The sequence below is a fragment of the Phalaenopsis equestris genome, unplaced genomic scaffold, assembly GCF_001263595.1.
Source record: "Phalaenopsis equestris unplaced genomic scaffold, ASM126359v1 Scaffold000004, whole genome shotgun sequence".
Lineage (NCBI taxonomy): Eukaryota > Viridiplantae > Streptophyta > Magnoliopsida > Asparagales > Orchidaceae > Phalaenopsis > Phalaenopsis equestris.
In genome coordinates, this window is record NW_018164446.1 from 616,263 (window position 1) to 631,567 (window position 15,305).

The 15,305-nt window shown below is 38.8% G+C and overlaps 1 protein-coding gene across 1 annotated transcript in view; it reads right to left on the reverse strand.

The window, feature by feature from the left end:
* LOC110018161 (pentatricopeptide repeat-containing protein At5g52850, chloroplastic-like) overlaps positions 1 to 15,305 on the reverse strand; it is a 21,871-nt gene continuing 6,566 nt past the window's right edge. The window contains exons 3-4 of the mRNA XM_020715373.1: positions 6,603 to 6,657; positions 1 to 2,086 (exon numbers count right to left, since the gene is read on the reverse strand). Coding sequence (XP_020571032.1) covers positions 217 to 2,086; positions 6,603 to 6,657 — 1,925 coding nt within the window. The 3' untranslated portion in view covers positions 1 to 216. The remainder of the gene's footprint in view (positions 2,087 to 6,602; positions 6,658 to 15,305) is intronic.

Consider the following 15,305-nt stretch of genomic DNA (forward strand, 5'->3'; position numbering starts at 1 on the left):
GCAATTCTTCAAACATAGGTCATGTGGAAGAAAGAAAACCAAACAAAATTAAATTAATTATACATTTTGTTTTTCAAATTAATGAATTATAAACATGATTAATCTATTGTATATCAACAAATAAATCAATTCAAAATAATCTGACCTCGATTCTCCGTCCCAAATTCAGGCTCCAGCTCCTCTGCACATTTCCTCAAAACTTTTTCTTCTTCAACTCTACCCACCTACCATCTCAACGGAGCTGCGTCCTGCCTCCTTCCTTATTATCTCTCCCCCCTCCACCTCCAAATCCATGACTTCTTTAGCTTCTGCACATCTCCCTGCAAAGGCATAGCTGCCCAACAGAAGAATATTATCACTTGGGTGGTCCTCACCCATGGCTGCCAAAACTTCTCTGGCCAGCTTCCCTATCCCTATCTCTCCATGAACCCTGGATGCAGCAAGCAAAGCTCGCCAAGCCATGGCATCTCCTCCATTAGGCAGGCTTTTCACCAGCTCATAAGCTTCTCGCAGCAATCCAGCCCTGCCCAACAAGTCAATAACGCATCCATAATGCTTAATCCCAGGGCTTACCCTGTATTCAAAAACAATTTTCTTGAAGTAATCTTTTCCTAAGCCCACAAATCCCCCATGGCTGCAAGCAGAGAGAACAGCAAGTAAGGTCACCTCATTAGGCCTCATCCCACTCTCCTCCATTTCATCAAACAGCCGCAGAGCCTCCTCTGACCTGCCATGAACTGCAAATCCCATCATCATGGCTGTCCATGCCTTCACATCTCTATCCTTCATTTGGTTGAAAACTGAAATTGCTTCCTCCAGACATCCATTCTTCGCATACATATCCAACAGAGCGGTCCCCAGAGAAGCTTGGATTTCCAACTTCTCCTCCTTTGCGTAGTCGTGGATATGCCGCCCAAAACCTAAAGCACCAGAGGAAGCACAGGATGATAGTAGTCCTAGAAGCGTGACTGCATTTGATTTAACTCCGTCTTCCCTCATCTTCTGCAATAGAACCAAGCAGTCATCCAAGGAAGCTTTTTTAGCGTACCCATCTATGATGCAATTATAAAGGACAACATCTCTACGCGTCATTTCGTCGAACGTCTGCCGTGCAGGTTCCATCATTCCGTTCTTCACATACATCGTTGCTACCGCAGTCGCCACCTTAGGCTCGGATGTAAGCCCAGTTTTGACGCAGTGGCCATGGAGGGGCTCGCCATTGTAATTACTGTCTGTAACTGCTGAGAAAGCGCGGACAGTTGTGGCTGGACCGACTTCCATGCTAAAATCAAACATATTTCTTAGAAAGGCGAGAACTTTCGCCGGCTGTGAGGTCCGGAGATAGCCTCCCATCAGGGCATTGAAAGAAACAGCATCTTTTATATGAGGCAATTCATCAAACAGTTGGTGTGCAGCCGCGACCCTCCCACAAGCACAGTAAAAATGTAAAAGCGTATTCCTTAGATTGAGGAAGTAATCAAAACCGGCCTGGGCTACCAAACAATGCAGTTGTTCACCGGCAGTGATGGCCAGTTTGCGACCACAGACCTTGAGGGCGGTAATGAAGGAGAACTGGTCGAGCGAGAGGGCTCGGGCTCTGATTGAGTTGAAGATAGAAAAGGTTTCTTGTACGTTTGGGTCGGGAGCGAGAGAGTGAGCTCGGAGAATGGAGTTGAAGGAGAAGAGGGTCGGCGAAGGGAGGAGGCGGAAGAGAGAGAAGGCGTGGTCGGGATCGAGAAGGGTGGCAGAAGCGAGGAGTTTGGCGGAGGGGAAGGGTAGGAGGTCGATGCCATTTTTTATCATGGCGCCATGAATTCGATGGAGATCTGAGACGGAGGTGCAGGAGCGGAGGAGCTTGGTGAGGTGGTGAGGCCGATGACGGGCACCAGAGAAAGAGAAGAAGAGGAGCGCTTGCCTGCCTTGCGTTGAAGCCGACGACATTAACCATTTGTGTTGGTGCAATTGAAGTAGTGGACACTTGAATGATGAATAAGGTTTAAAATTTGATTTTAAGGACCAGCTATATATTAAAGGGGGGCATTTACATATATAGCACATATTTCTCGTGTGTTTATGTATTTCACACCTAAATTTTCATGCACATAAGATTTAAATCTTTAATATCATATCCAAATCAGTAGTATGATCACTTTTTAAGTTGAAATAAACATTTTCATGCATAAATTTATAATAAGAAGTGTATATAACAAAAATACCAGTTCAAACCTCAAAGCGAACAAACAGCTAGGAATGAAGTCTCAGGCAACCGAAGCCCCGAGCCAAAAGAGTGAGATGTAGACTGACTAAGCAGTCGATTGACTGCACAGCAAAATCGGTCGGCGGATGGACATATTGTTGGACTGACCTCTTACCGAATCGATCAGATGCCAGTTATCGATCGATTTGTCCCCTCAGCGGAAGAGATCTCATACATACGATAGATCGACATGGTGAGTCGATAGCAAAGCTTCCAATGTTCCATAAATATTATATTTCTTTTTTATTATAATGTACTTTTCTCATAGACACTTTGATTCAGTCATTTGAGCGATTATTATAACATTTCCTCCTCTTTTGTGTAATGTGTTTTAGACCCCTATAAGTAAGAGGTCAAAACAAAAATGAAGGGACACATTCTATCTTTCTCTCTCTATCGACTCTTTCTCTCTTTTCCTTTCAGCACTAACTCTTGAGGCGTGTACACAAAAAGACAAGTTAGGATTTTCAACATCCTATTGCTGCAGACGAGAAGGAGAGCACACTACAAAAGGAGAATTTCAACAGAGAGACGCAACACTAATGGTGTTCACAAGGAAGTTAATGCATCAAGAGATTCGAAAGCAAGTCTGAGAGTTGCGAAAGCAAATGATAAGCTAATTTGAGGCCCTCCAAGAAGCAATTACTTGAAGGAATGATCAACCACCTCTTCTGGAGGTGGGGTCTCGGTGACCTCGCCTTAAGGGGTACATTCTGAGAACCTGCCAGTACCCAACGGTCGGATGAACAATAGGAGACCAAAGGACACGAAGATCCCAACATTTTGACAACACTGAGTCTACGCTGATGGTCAGGCATCGAGTAGAGCGAGTTGAGGAACCTTTTTAGCCACCCCAAGATAGTTATTTTACTCGACCAATCATGGAGGTAGTACCCCCCAACAAAGTTAAAGTTTCCTCGTTTGTTTCATTATAAAGGGAAGAATGATCTAGTCGATGTGGCTTCTTTTAAATCATCAGTTGTAGTGTTGCAGATCAATGACACAATGAAGTGTCAGCATTTCTTAACAACACTTGAGAAGTCAGCTCTTTGGTGGTTTCTCACTCTATCGATTGGTATTATTTCGACCTTCGCTGAGTTTAAGAATCTTTTTGTGGCACACTTCAGCAATGTACAGAAGCCAACGAAGAAGTCTCAGGCTCTGCTGCAAAAAAAAAGCAAGGAGAGAATGAAAATTTGTGAGCTTATATCACTTGATTCCAAAAGAAGATACTGAAAGTAAAGGACTTGAAACCTCTAAGTTCCCAAACTGCTCTTGTGCAAGGAGTTAGAGACGGGAGGTTCAATTACGACTTGAAATTGCTCGAACTAAAGTTTTTTGTTGAGCTACTAGATATGACCAACGTTCACATTACTGTCGAGGAGCTCTTATAGACCTCTATAATGTCGAACAAAAAATCTTCTGACCATCGATTTAAGAAGAGGAAGGCACAGAACAAAGGAGATAACTCGAATGATAGCCAAATCTTCATTGATCATTCTTGATATAACAACAACCAATGGGCACAGGATGATCGAGGCAATGACAAGGGCATTCAGGGTCAGAATCAATATTATGACAAACAACTGTCTCAATAGTTTGAGCAACCGCACTTTTATTGAGAGATGCATAACTTAACCCCCCTGAATGTTTCGATGGATGAGTTAGTTGAAGCCATTCAAAACAAGAAATACTTTAAGAAAGCTCCTTCGATGAAAGTTGGACCTGCCCTCTGGAATCCACATAAATATTATGATTACCATCATGATTACAGGCACAACATAAATGAGTGTTGTCACCTTTGGAACTTGTTGGAGGAGTTGATCATTGTTGGAAAGCTCAAAGAGTTAGTTGTTATCGAAAGACATACTCGATGGTAGAAAAAGGCACCAGCTGAGGAGCCGTCGGATGGACCTTTTCTGGTGAAAGAAGTTCACATCACTGGAATTATTTTGGCTATTATGGGGGAGATGGAGAGTCATCCTGTCGGTCTAGCTAGAAGAGTCATCAATCGAGGATGTATGCTCTATCCCCACTAATAAGCATATCATCCCCCATTTTTTTCATAGATGCAGATCTTTCGCTGAAAAGTAACCCATATAATGATGCAATCGTTATTACTACATTTAATCAACAACTATTAGATGGGTAGTACTCTAATTGACACTAGAAGTTTAGTGAAAATCCTTTTCCAAACAGAGTTTGACAAGATTGGGCTCAAAACCGATTGGTTGACAGCACCGATCGACCCGTTGTTTGGTTTGACGAGAGGATGGAAGCTTTAGATGTTATTGTTCATGGCGTCTCATAGGACAAGGAAGAGAAATAATTCAACAGCACTGAGGACTTTCTGGTGGTGGAGTCCCTACCAATATACAATGTTATTTAAAGCAAACCTTTGTCGAATAGTAACAAGATGACAACTACAACCTATCATGTGGTCGTGAAGTTTCTCGATGATAGGGAGATTATCACGATCTGAGGAAACTTGGAGCAATCAAGGAGCTGCTACCTTCCATCGGTTACCAGCGCACGAGCTTCTCGACATTCAGATTCAAAGTGAAGCAGGACTTAAGACCAATGAGACCTAGGTCTGACAAAGGAGAGCCTAGTAATGTTTTTCTAATCAATGAAAGCTTTGATGCAGAGTACAAAAATCTATTGATCCAAAACCTATACGAGCATCGAGATGTATTCACTTGGATAGCGGCGAAGATGCCTAGAATCTCAGTTAATGTGGCCTGTCACCGATTGAATATCATCCCAATAGCTCGACTAGTGCAACTAAAGATCCAATTGATTGCTAAAACATTTATCTAGCCAATAGCTGTCGAGGTGAAATGCTCAAAGAGGTTGGTTATATCTAGGAGGTCCAATACCCGACCTGGCTCTCAAAATGGTGATGGTCTGGAGGGCAAACAAAAAGTAGAGAATGTGCATTTACTTCACAAACCTTAATGCTGCTTGCTCGAAGGGCAATTACCCATTGCTCAAGATTGACATATTAGTTGATGCGGCAGTCAGACACTCTATGATGAGTTTTCTTGACACCTTCTCAAACCTTAATGCCACTAGATCAAGATGCATCTAACCGACGTAGAAAAGACATCTTTTATTATTAGATGTAATGCCCTTTGAGCTTAAAATGTGGAAATCAAAAAGGAAAAAAAAACATTGAAGTGTATGTGGATGATGTCTTAGTTAAATGTAAATTGTCTGGATAAGAAATAGAAGATTTAAAAGAAACATTCAAAATATTAAAAAAATTTAATATAAAGTTAAATTCCTTGAAATGTACTTTTGGAGCATCTGCTGATAAATGCTTAGGCTTTTTTGTTAACTTCTGAAGGAATAAAAGCCAACACTAAGAAAGTACAAGTGATTTTGGATATTCCATCCCCCCCAAAGCACCCAAAAAGTCCAAAAGTTGATTGAGTGAATAGCAGGGTCTCTGTCGATTTTTGTCAAAGCTGAGTGATAAATGTGTAGTGTTTTTAAGGTGCTAAAGAAAAAATCAACTTTTTGAGTGCATGCCCAAATGTAAAGTGGTGTTTAAAAGTTTGAGGATTCTTTGGCATCACCATTATTACTTCAAAGTTTGAGGCAGGGGAGAAAATTTCATTGTATCTCAAAGTCGGGCAAGAGGATGTCAGTTCAGTACTGGTCAAAGAAGATCCAAGGAAATAATTTCTGATATATTATACTAATTGAGCAGCTAGAGGAGCTAAAATTAGATGTCTAATTATGGAAAAGCTAACATTTGCCTTGATTATTTCCTCTGGTAGGCTCTGATCATATTTTCAAATGCATCTAATTCAGGACATAGCTAATTATCCATAAAGTCTGTACTCATGCAACTGAAGCATCTCAATCTATTATTGAAGTGAGCAGTGGAACTCAGTGAGTATGATATTACTTACATCCTTTGGACAACCATCAAAGCTCAAGAGATCACTGATTTCAGGGTAGATTTTTTCTGAGATGGAGGAATTGAGCAAGAAAAATCATATCAATGATCAGACGTGGATTTTGCACATTAAGTTGGGACTTGCTTTAAGCGGTTCATCCAGGGAACATCTCTAGCAATTGAAATTGGTGGAGTTTGATGATACAAATAATTATTTTCTCAATTCTTTTTAATAATCAGAGCTGCGAGCTTGTCTATTTATATGTTGTCATATAATTTTTTTTATTTAAATAAATATTCCTCCATTTTATATCAATAATTTGAAGAGGAGATAGATTGTAAAGAAGGATATATGATAATAAACATGCAAACAAAAAAAAAGAAATAAGTGGAAGACTTATATAAGTGTAATTCTCATGTGATGGATCGAGAGTATACATCTGAATAAGCTCAGATCGAAATACCTTAAAACCAACATCCACGAAGAGAATCCCTACATAAGCCACCTATAACCAGAGAACTAAAGAGAATATTTTTGTTTTGGGATCAAGAGTTTTCTAGAGGAACTTATCCATCTATTTAATTACATTCTAGAGGATGCCTCAGAATTCTCTCAATAAAAGGAGTTTCATTTATATTATCATGAACCTGGAGAGTGGGCCATAAAAGGATGTTTATTCCATACAGGATTGACATGATACTTCAAAACCTCTGCTAAGCTATAGGATAGAAAGTGAGTCTCTCACATCCCAAATGGGTAGCAGCTTGTTGGAATCCAAACCTACCAAATAACCAAAACTAACCCCACGGGAAATCTCTACATGTCAGATCTCACCGGATCATAAGGGCAGAGGGTGAATCACCGTGTCCCAAACGGGTGGTGGCTCATAAGTAATCAAGTCGTTAAGATGATATCAACGAAGTTAAAGGAGCGACATGGCTCAAAGGGGCTCAGTAAGAGGAAGGGTAGAGTAATCCTAACAGGTAGAGTTAGCCAGGTCTGAGAATCACGAACCCGTCATCCCAAACTACTATGACTCTAAGTTTGCCCTATCGTTAAGGAAGCCAACACTTTTAGAGATTTCGGTCAGCAATCTGTGAATTGCATGTTGTACATGGGGACCTCAGTAGACCTAAGGTCAAAAAAAGGAAACTCTAGTCCTATGACCTGCAAGATAGAGCTCAAGAGGTGGGATTTATACCCGCCGAAGTGACACAAATGCTTCAGAAAAGAAAGAAAGGAAAGAAAAGGTCCATCTACACCCATCTGAGTCAGGAGCTTTCTAACACCCCAAGCGCACTAAATGACCACCTAAGTATAAAACCATATTCTTGATCAATTAGGTTGAAGAAGTACGGAGACTTCTCATCGGGACATGCAAACATGAATGTAGTTATCTACCGCAGTCATAAGCGTGGAGGCCCTATTATATGACTTGAGAGTGATAGCCATGTATGCATCTCATTTAAAATTCAGCTCAAAGTCCATAGAAGAAAGTAAAAGTACAAATTTTGAAGTTCTAAATATTTTAACATTAAAATTTTTATTTTCTTGAATATTTCATTAGGGTTTTGAAGCAACTTTAGAATTTTGATCCTAATGAGCCTATATTATATTCGTGATTCCCAGACACACTGTTGCACCCCATAAATTATCACAATTATGTAAGTCCCGATGATGATTCTAAAAAACTTGATCTGCCCCCTAACTACTTAATTAAGTTCTTAAAACTAGGTGTTTTTGGACACTAGGGTTTCTTACACAAGTATATGTATTGCTTTTGTAATATAGGGCTCTAATGAGTTCATTTTGCCAATCTCATAGGGAAAGGAGATAATGAATCCTTTAGGAGAAGTTCTAGTCTACTATGTTTGGGTCTTAGTTTGAAATATTGATTAAGGTGGTTTTTCAAACAACTACTTCTAAATTACAACACTAAGTTTAAAGCTAAACCTACTAAATCATATGATTTGGTGAATATCAAGATATAAAATCTACCTTTCTCTTGTGATTGCATAAGTTTATTGTAGGATTGAAGATTATGAATTGTAATTGTGGCAAGTGCCAACTAGGAACATATATCTTGTTTACCCTCTTTTGAGCACGTAAGGAAGTTTAGTTCAACTTGGTAAGTGTTTATGTCTGTCACCCTAGAAACCTCAATTTGAACCCATCAAAGATTATTTCCCTATCTATTTTCAATGCCCTATAAACTACTTTTCCTTCACCCACTAGTTTAATGTGATCTTCTTATCCGTTCATGACACAGCTCTCCCGAGTCATTATGGGTTCATAATAAATTTTAACAAATTATTAGGCCAGAATGTTAAGTAAATTAAGTGCAGAAGAAAAATCATCACATTAATGATTTAAGAACAATTCTATAACAATCCTAACATCCTACAAATTTTACTTATTTATTACAAGAGAAAGCTAAAGGAAATCTACTCACAAAACATGAATAACACCATGTAAATCCTTATCACTTTACAAAAAAAAATCTACTAAATATGTGTTTACAACAAGTACAAGATAAATGATAACACAATACTTAGCTTTTCTTCTCTGAAAAGAGTCCCTCCAACAATGTATCAATGTGCTCCCTGTAATGTTGAAATGATCCCCTTGCAGATTTCTCTCATAACTCCTCACCAATCTCTCATGAAAAGTGAAAATCTACAGACCCTTGATCTTCCTACGACTCCTTGGTCTCCTTGGAATTTACAAGGGTTCAAAGAGGGCAGGCATCCCCTCTCCAAGTGTCGAAATTCATCAAATAAATCTCATCATTGTGTTGAATAACTGCAGGAACCATTATGACAGGTACCAACGCCTTGACACCCAATTTATGGTGCCTAGGTTCCATCCTCTCAGGTTACCTGGGAGACTATGGAGTCTAAGCACCCAAAAGCTGGTGCCAAGGTGCTACTGGGCAGCATCTTAGCGCTCAACAGCTGGCGCCTAGGCATCAGTTGGCTGGACTCCATTTCGACTCTACTTTGCTATATTTCAGCTCCTATTCACCATGTGTCCTACCTGTTATACTTGCAAGAAAAATATAAAAATACCTTTATTTAAAGTGAAATTTCATAAGAAAAATAAGTGTTAAATGTAAAGTAAATTGAGCATGCCAAAGGACACATCATCACACCATAGAGAGAAACAAAGAAATCCATTTCAAGCATGCAAACATGCAATATAGCAGGAAAATAAGCCAAATCAAAATATTAAGATGTTAGTGTCATTGGGTCAACAACGTATAAAAAAAAAGAGCTGTTGAATTCGAGACAGACATGTCTGATCCTAAATCAATAAATCAATATCAAATGCATTAAGATACGATATAAGAACTGCTGCTCTTGTCCCCCACCACATGGTTCCCTCACAAAAATACCTCGAAACATGTACTCATATCTTATTTATGATACATGAATCTCCTAAGGACTCTAAAAAGCGAATAGGAAAAAATGGGACATTTCTGCACAAAAATATGTTAATGGGAAAGCTAACAAACATGCAATATATAATGAGTCGTGCCTTTTATCGGAGGAACTAAATGGCACCTACAATCAAAATGTTAGTAGAAATCATTACATTCTCCCCCTTTTAATAGTACATGTGTGTGCACATATATATATAAGCACGACCCTTGAAGAAGAATGCTCTAATACACTATTATGCATATCAAGTACACAATCACACTAAAAACACAAAACAATAAAGATGCTTGAATAGGACAACCAAACTAGCAAAAAACAATAGTTAGACATCAAAAATACTACCTAGCATTCTAGTCCTAGCATATCACACTGATCCTGAAAATATAGTTGTGTAAAACTTATAAAGTTGAGTCCGATTTACAGCAGTGCCAAAAACTTTATGCATTATTTTATGAATAATTATTTTAAGATAAGAAATTTAAGCAATTTATGTTGGGATTCTACGCAAGTATATGCATTATTATCAAGTATATATGACTTTCTATTTAAACCCCAAATATCGATCCCATGAGGAAGGTTTAAATTTGAAATGATAAATTAATTAGGAAATTCACATAAATAAAACAAAATTACTATCACTAATTTTGAGTTGTTTGAGATACTATACTATCAGACCTAAATTATTACCTACTAGCAAAACTAAAATGTAAAGTTTAAACAGTAACGACTAAACTATGTTTTATGAGATGAAGTTTTCTAATGTGAAAAAATATATTTCCCACTACAATGAGTTTTTGGTAAAATGAGATGAGATAAATGATTTAAATATGTATTATGTCAAATAGGAGCAATTTTAATTATCTACCCTGATTCAGTGTTATAGAAAATCATTGGTTAATCTCAGGTTTAGTCCCTAAATTCGTGGTTAGGCTAGGAGGATACTGGCTCTCACTCCAGAGCTCCCACTTCCCTTCCCCTGAAGGCTAACGCTCGCTTTAGTTCTTAAACACTAAGACCAAATTGGGGATTTTAGTCTGTCACCTTAAAATCTCCAATTCTACACCCAACAAAGTATATTTCTCTATTTATTTGCACTTAATTCTATGAACAAAATACTCCTTCATAGAATTAAATGTGATTCTCACCCTTGTTGTAGAACTCATACTCCATTTCCCGGATCATATGTTTCACGATATATTTTAATAACTCAATTGGTCTGATCAAAAAGTAAATTAAGAACAAAGTTGAAAAATTATCACAATTTATTTCATATTTTAAAATTGACACATCCAAATTATCTATTCATTTCACCGTATCGCAGAGTATGGAGAAAGAAAAATGAAACTACTCAGACTTCTTGAGAAAGATAAAGCAAAACACAAATTTCATATATAAAAGAAAGTTTATACAACAATAATAAACAAACAACACTTATCTGAAACTCTTTCTCAAAGCAAATCTCTCGTCGTCTCTCTTAGAAGATGTATGAAGAAGAAATCTCTCGCTTCTCTCCCTCTCTAACACTCTTAGAGAAGAATTCACACTTAAACCCATCACAAAAACTCAAAACCCTAAAGAAATAAATGCCTAATGAACTCTAAGTGGTTGTAGGGAATGTGGAATAGCATGGAAGAGAGTGGAAAGCGGTCGAAAGGGGTCTTTTCTGATCAATTTCCACTTTAAATAGTGCCTAATGTCGGTTTTCCAAAGGTGCATCCAAAAACTCTTCAAAAAGTGTCCAAGTTTGTAAAATCTTCTCGAAACAGGTCTTGCGCCAACATTGACGCCGTCAGCGTCTGCATCCATCCTAGCGCCGTCAGCGCTGAATATTTCTTAAAAAACGCCATTTTGACTTCAAATTTCATCTTTTTTGCTTTCTTTTTTGCTTCAAGTCCTAAAAATCAACAAACTACAATACAACATGAAAAATACCGCTCTTTAAAGTGCAATATCACTAAAAATGAGTATAAAATATAGGTAAAAATATACATATATTTTTAGTGCATCACACACCATCTAAGGAAAGTTTCCTAACCAGCGCCTATGTGCAGAGGGTAAAGAATCCTGTTATTGTATGACTTTAATGGAGTCAACACACTGACATTGTCCTAAAGATCCAAGGTTTCTAAAGCACATCAAAAGAAAAAGGGTGTCTTTTTAAAATAGGTGGCATCACCTATGGCCTAACATATATAATTTTAATATAGATGGATAATACTTATAATAAAAAAAATATCTATTCTTTATATTTTAAAATAACAAATCGCTAATGGCAGATCCAGAGTAAATTAAGTGACACATTTTAGAGTCCATAGATTTTTAGCATAGTAATATTATTTTTTGCTTGTGACACAGAAACATGCATTGCTCACCGAAGCATCATCGAGGGCAATGCTCATTTGAGTATCACAACCAACAACATTTTCACTCTCTTAACCAGTGGGATAAGCCATCAAGGCAAATGGGCAAACAAACAATCACATAAAAAGCCCACATTGTGATTGTTTGATCAAAGCACAAAACAATCACAACGGGCGCCCAAAAGGGAAAAACACACATCATGCAAATGGATGTAAGGATGCCTACATGCAACATGACATACACAGGAACGTGATGTACCAGTAAAACATGCAACATATGGAAAGAAATTATGCCTGCTCGGGGGGCTCGGGGTGCTCGGAGCATCATGTGACAAGCAGACACCGACTACAATTGAGTTTGCATTGAATAAAAGGATAACTACAAAAAGTATTTACACCTTACCTAAGAGACACTCATCGAGCACACATGCAACATGCGGTGAGTGCAATAAGGCAAATGAGACAAGTCAAGCATATGACATAAAAATGACAAGCATACATAAATGCTAAATGCCAAAAATACAAAGTGATGTTATCCTTACTAGTGATAATCACACCCTAGGTACTGACACGATTTGAGTGGTTAAGATGCGTAACTTGTGCTTAATATAATTTGAAATACCTATGAGACTCCAAGAAGCATCATAGGGAGTGGGGTAGATGGCTTATGAGTGAGCCAACTCCTCTTAAAGTATGAAAGTGTCCATCTCCGTGCATATAACTGCGTATATGAGGAAGATACTTACAAGTGTAAGCACTAAAAGAGACACCAGTAGTGGGGATACTCAAAGAGACACCCCAAACATGGATGTTCCAAGAGACACCCAAACATGCCAAATATAAGACTTACAAGAAAAAAAATGTCACATGCAATTGATGCAAAAAACATACAAGCATGGAAGTGATTGGTCGGCCGGGATGTGGCAGCAGATCAAGCCAAAAGGATGAGTTGATCAATTTGGGACACTCAATCAGACCCAATAGAGCGGGCCATTAAATTTATACAGTCGATCGAACTTAAAAAATCGGGTGATCGACCCGAGACTACCGATATAACCCAAAGGATCAAGTGATCGGCCTAGGATGACCAATCGAACCCAAAGTGGGTGATCAACACGTGGCGATTGATCAAAACCAAGGTAAGTGATCGACACATGGTGGCCAATCTAGCCCTAAAATATGTCGATTGAGTCAGGACAACAATACAGACCAAGAACGGGTGATCGACGTCGGATGGTCGATCGAACCCAAAAGAATCGGGCAATCGGATCGGGTCGGCTAATCAAACTCAGAGTGGGTAATCAAATCAGGGTGGTCGATCATCTCCAAAGGTTAGGCGATCGATTGAACCTAAAATATCGGGATAACATGTCGGGGCATCAAATTGAACCCAAAGTGGGTGATCAAAGCAGTGTGCCTGATCGAAACTAAAAGATCAGGTGATCAAGCGGGGGTGGTTGATCGAACCTATAGTGGGTGATCAAACCACTACAGTTGATCGAACCCAAGAGATTGGTTGTTCGAGTGGGGGAAACTAATCAAACCCAGAGTGGACAATCAAATTAGTGTGGTCGATCAAACCCAAAAGATTGGGCGATCAAGCTAGAGCGGTCGATCAAACCTAAAAAATAAGTCGATCGGGCCAGGGTGATCAAACATATCCAAAGTTATCAGTCGATCGGGTAGTGACAACCAATTGAACTGAAGTGTTCACATGATTACACGTACTATATGTGACATAATCCACATGCAAAAATGCAACAAATGAATACATCTATGCAATGCAACCCGAAACAATCGACGACGCATCAAACTCATTCTAACAGCCTCACATAGGATCTAGGGTTTAAGCTCTTAGATCTTTGTCATAGTTGTCTTCCACTTTGGTGAGGATATGTGGAGAACTTCACCCTTCAATTTCTCATAGGAAAAGTCCTCCACCTTTCATATGATGAACTAGTTACAAAGATTTTTCCATCATAAGAACCTCACACGATCTTGTAGAATAAGCCAGCTATAAATCTTATACCATTCTTCAAGATTGAACTATCCCAACCCCTCCAAAGAAGGTTGGAAGCTCCAAAGCCATATGAAAATTGAGATTCCAACCCACTTAGGTATAGATCTAAGGCTAATAAGGAAAACTCTCAAATTCACTAGGAATATGTCCAATAAAGGCTTCCTAACCTAAGGCATTCTCTTGGAAATAAAAATCCAATCCAAAGGCGTGTGGCCGTGTCAACAAGTGTATGTCGGCCACTCGCCTTATGTAGGCAACCAAATCTAGTACCTTGCCAAAAATTAATCCTAGGGCTGACTAAGAAAGAAAATGAGAAAGGGTTTAAGGATCTCACCAATGTGGAATTAGATGTCACATTTCTTCTCATGGGATGAAGCTCTCCTAATGTTAGGAGAGATGAAAAAGTTCTGAAAAAGCTCCAGTGAGGTCCGCTTCGCTCCTCCAATGAATGAAGATGATCTCCTTTAGGAGGAGAGTACGACACGATCTCAAGCTCCAAAGAAGATCCTTCTTTTAGTAATGAAGAAGCTCTCCTCAAGAAGTAGACTCTGGTGAGGTAGCACACTGTTGACCTCACTTTTGGGTTGAGGTTTAGTTTTCCCGCTTTAGTTGCCTACGGTTTAGTCATAGGACTTTCCTGTTGGCTATTCTTAGAAAACTAAAATAGGAACCCTCACAATTAGAAATTGTAAACTCTTTCTTGCTCAACTTGAAGTTCCACATATTGGTCCTATCCTCTAACATTTAGTGGGTGGGGTCAGAATGGAGGATCTCAAGAGGAGTCCTTATATGACTGTTTGACCTTAGGGTTGACCCTGGGTGTTGGTCTGGAGCTAGTTCATTCACTACACTCACTATCACATATACAGAACCCTAAACCCTAATTTGTTGACTTTGATCCCTTGACTTATTGGGAAACTCATGTAGATGGTCTCCTAGACCCACTAGCCCTAGGCTAGGGTTTAGCTAAGACAAGTACATAGAGAACCCAAATGAGGATTTCATTGGTCCATAGCTCATACATAGTGGTTGGCACCCCATTTCTACCAAAAATGTCCAACTTGGTCTTCTGCTTCTAAATCCACCCAAATTACCTAAATGCTCTTGAAATCCCAATTTCACCCAAAATACCTAAATTTTTCCAAAAATCACTTTAAACCATTTCAAAATACCCAAATTTCCCAAAACCACCCAAAATTGTCACTTGGTCTTCTGCTTCTAAATCCACCCAAATTACCTAAATGCTCTTGAAATCCCAATTTCACCCAAAATACCTAAATTTTTCCAAAAATCACTTTAAACCATTTCAAAATACCCAAA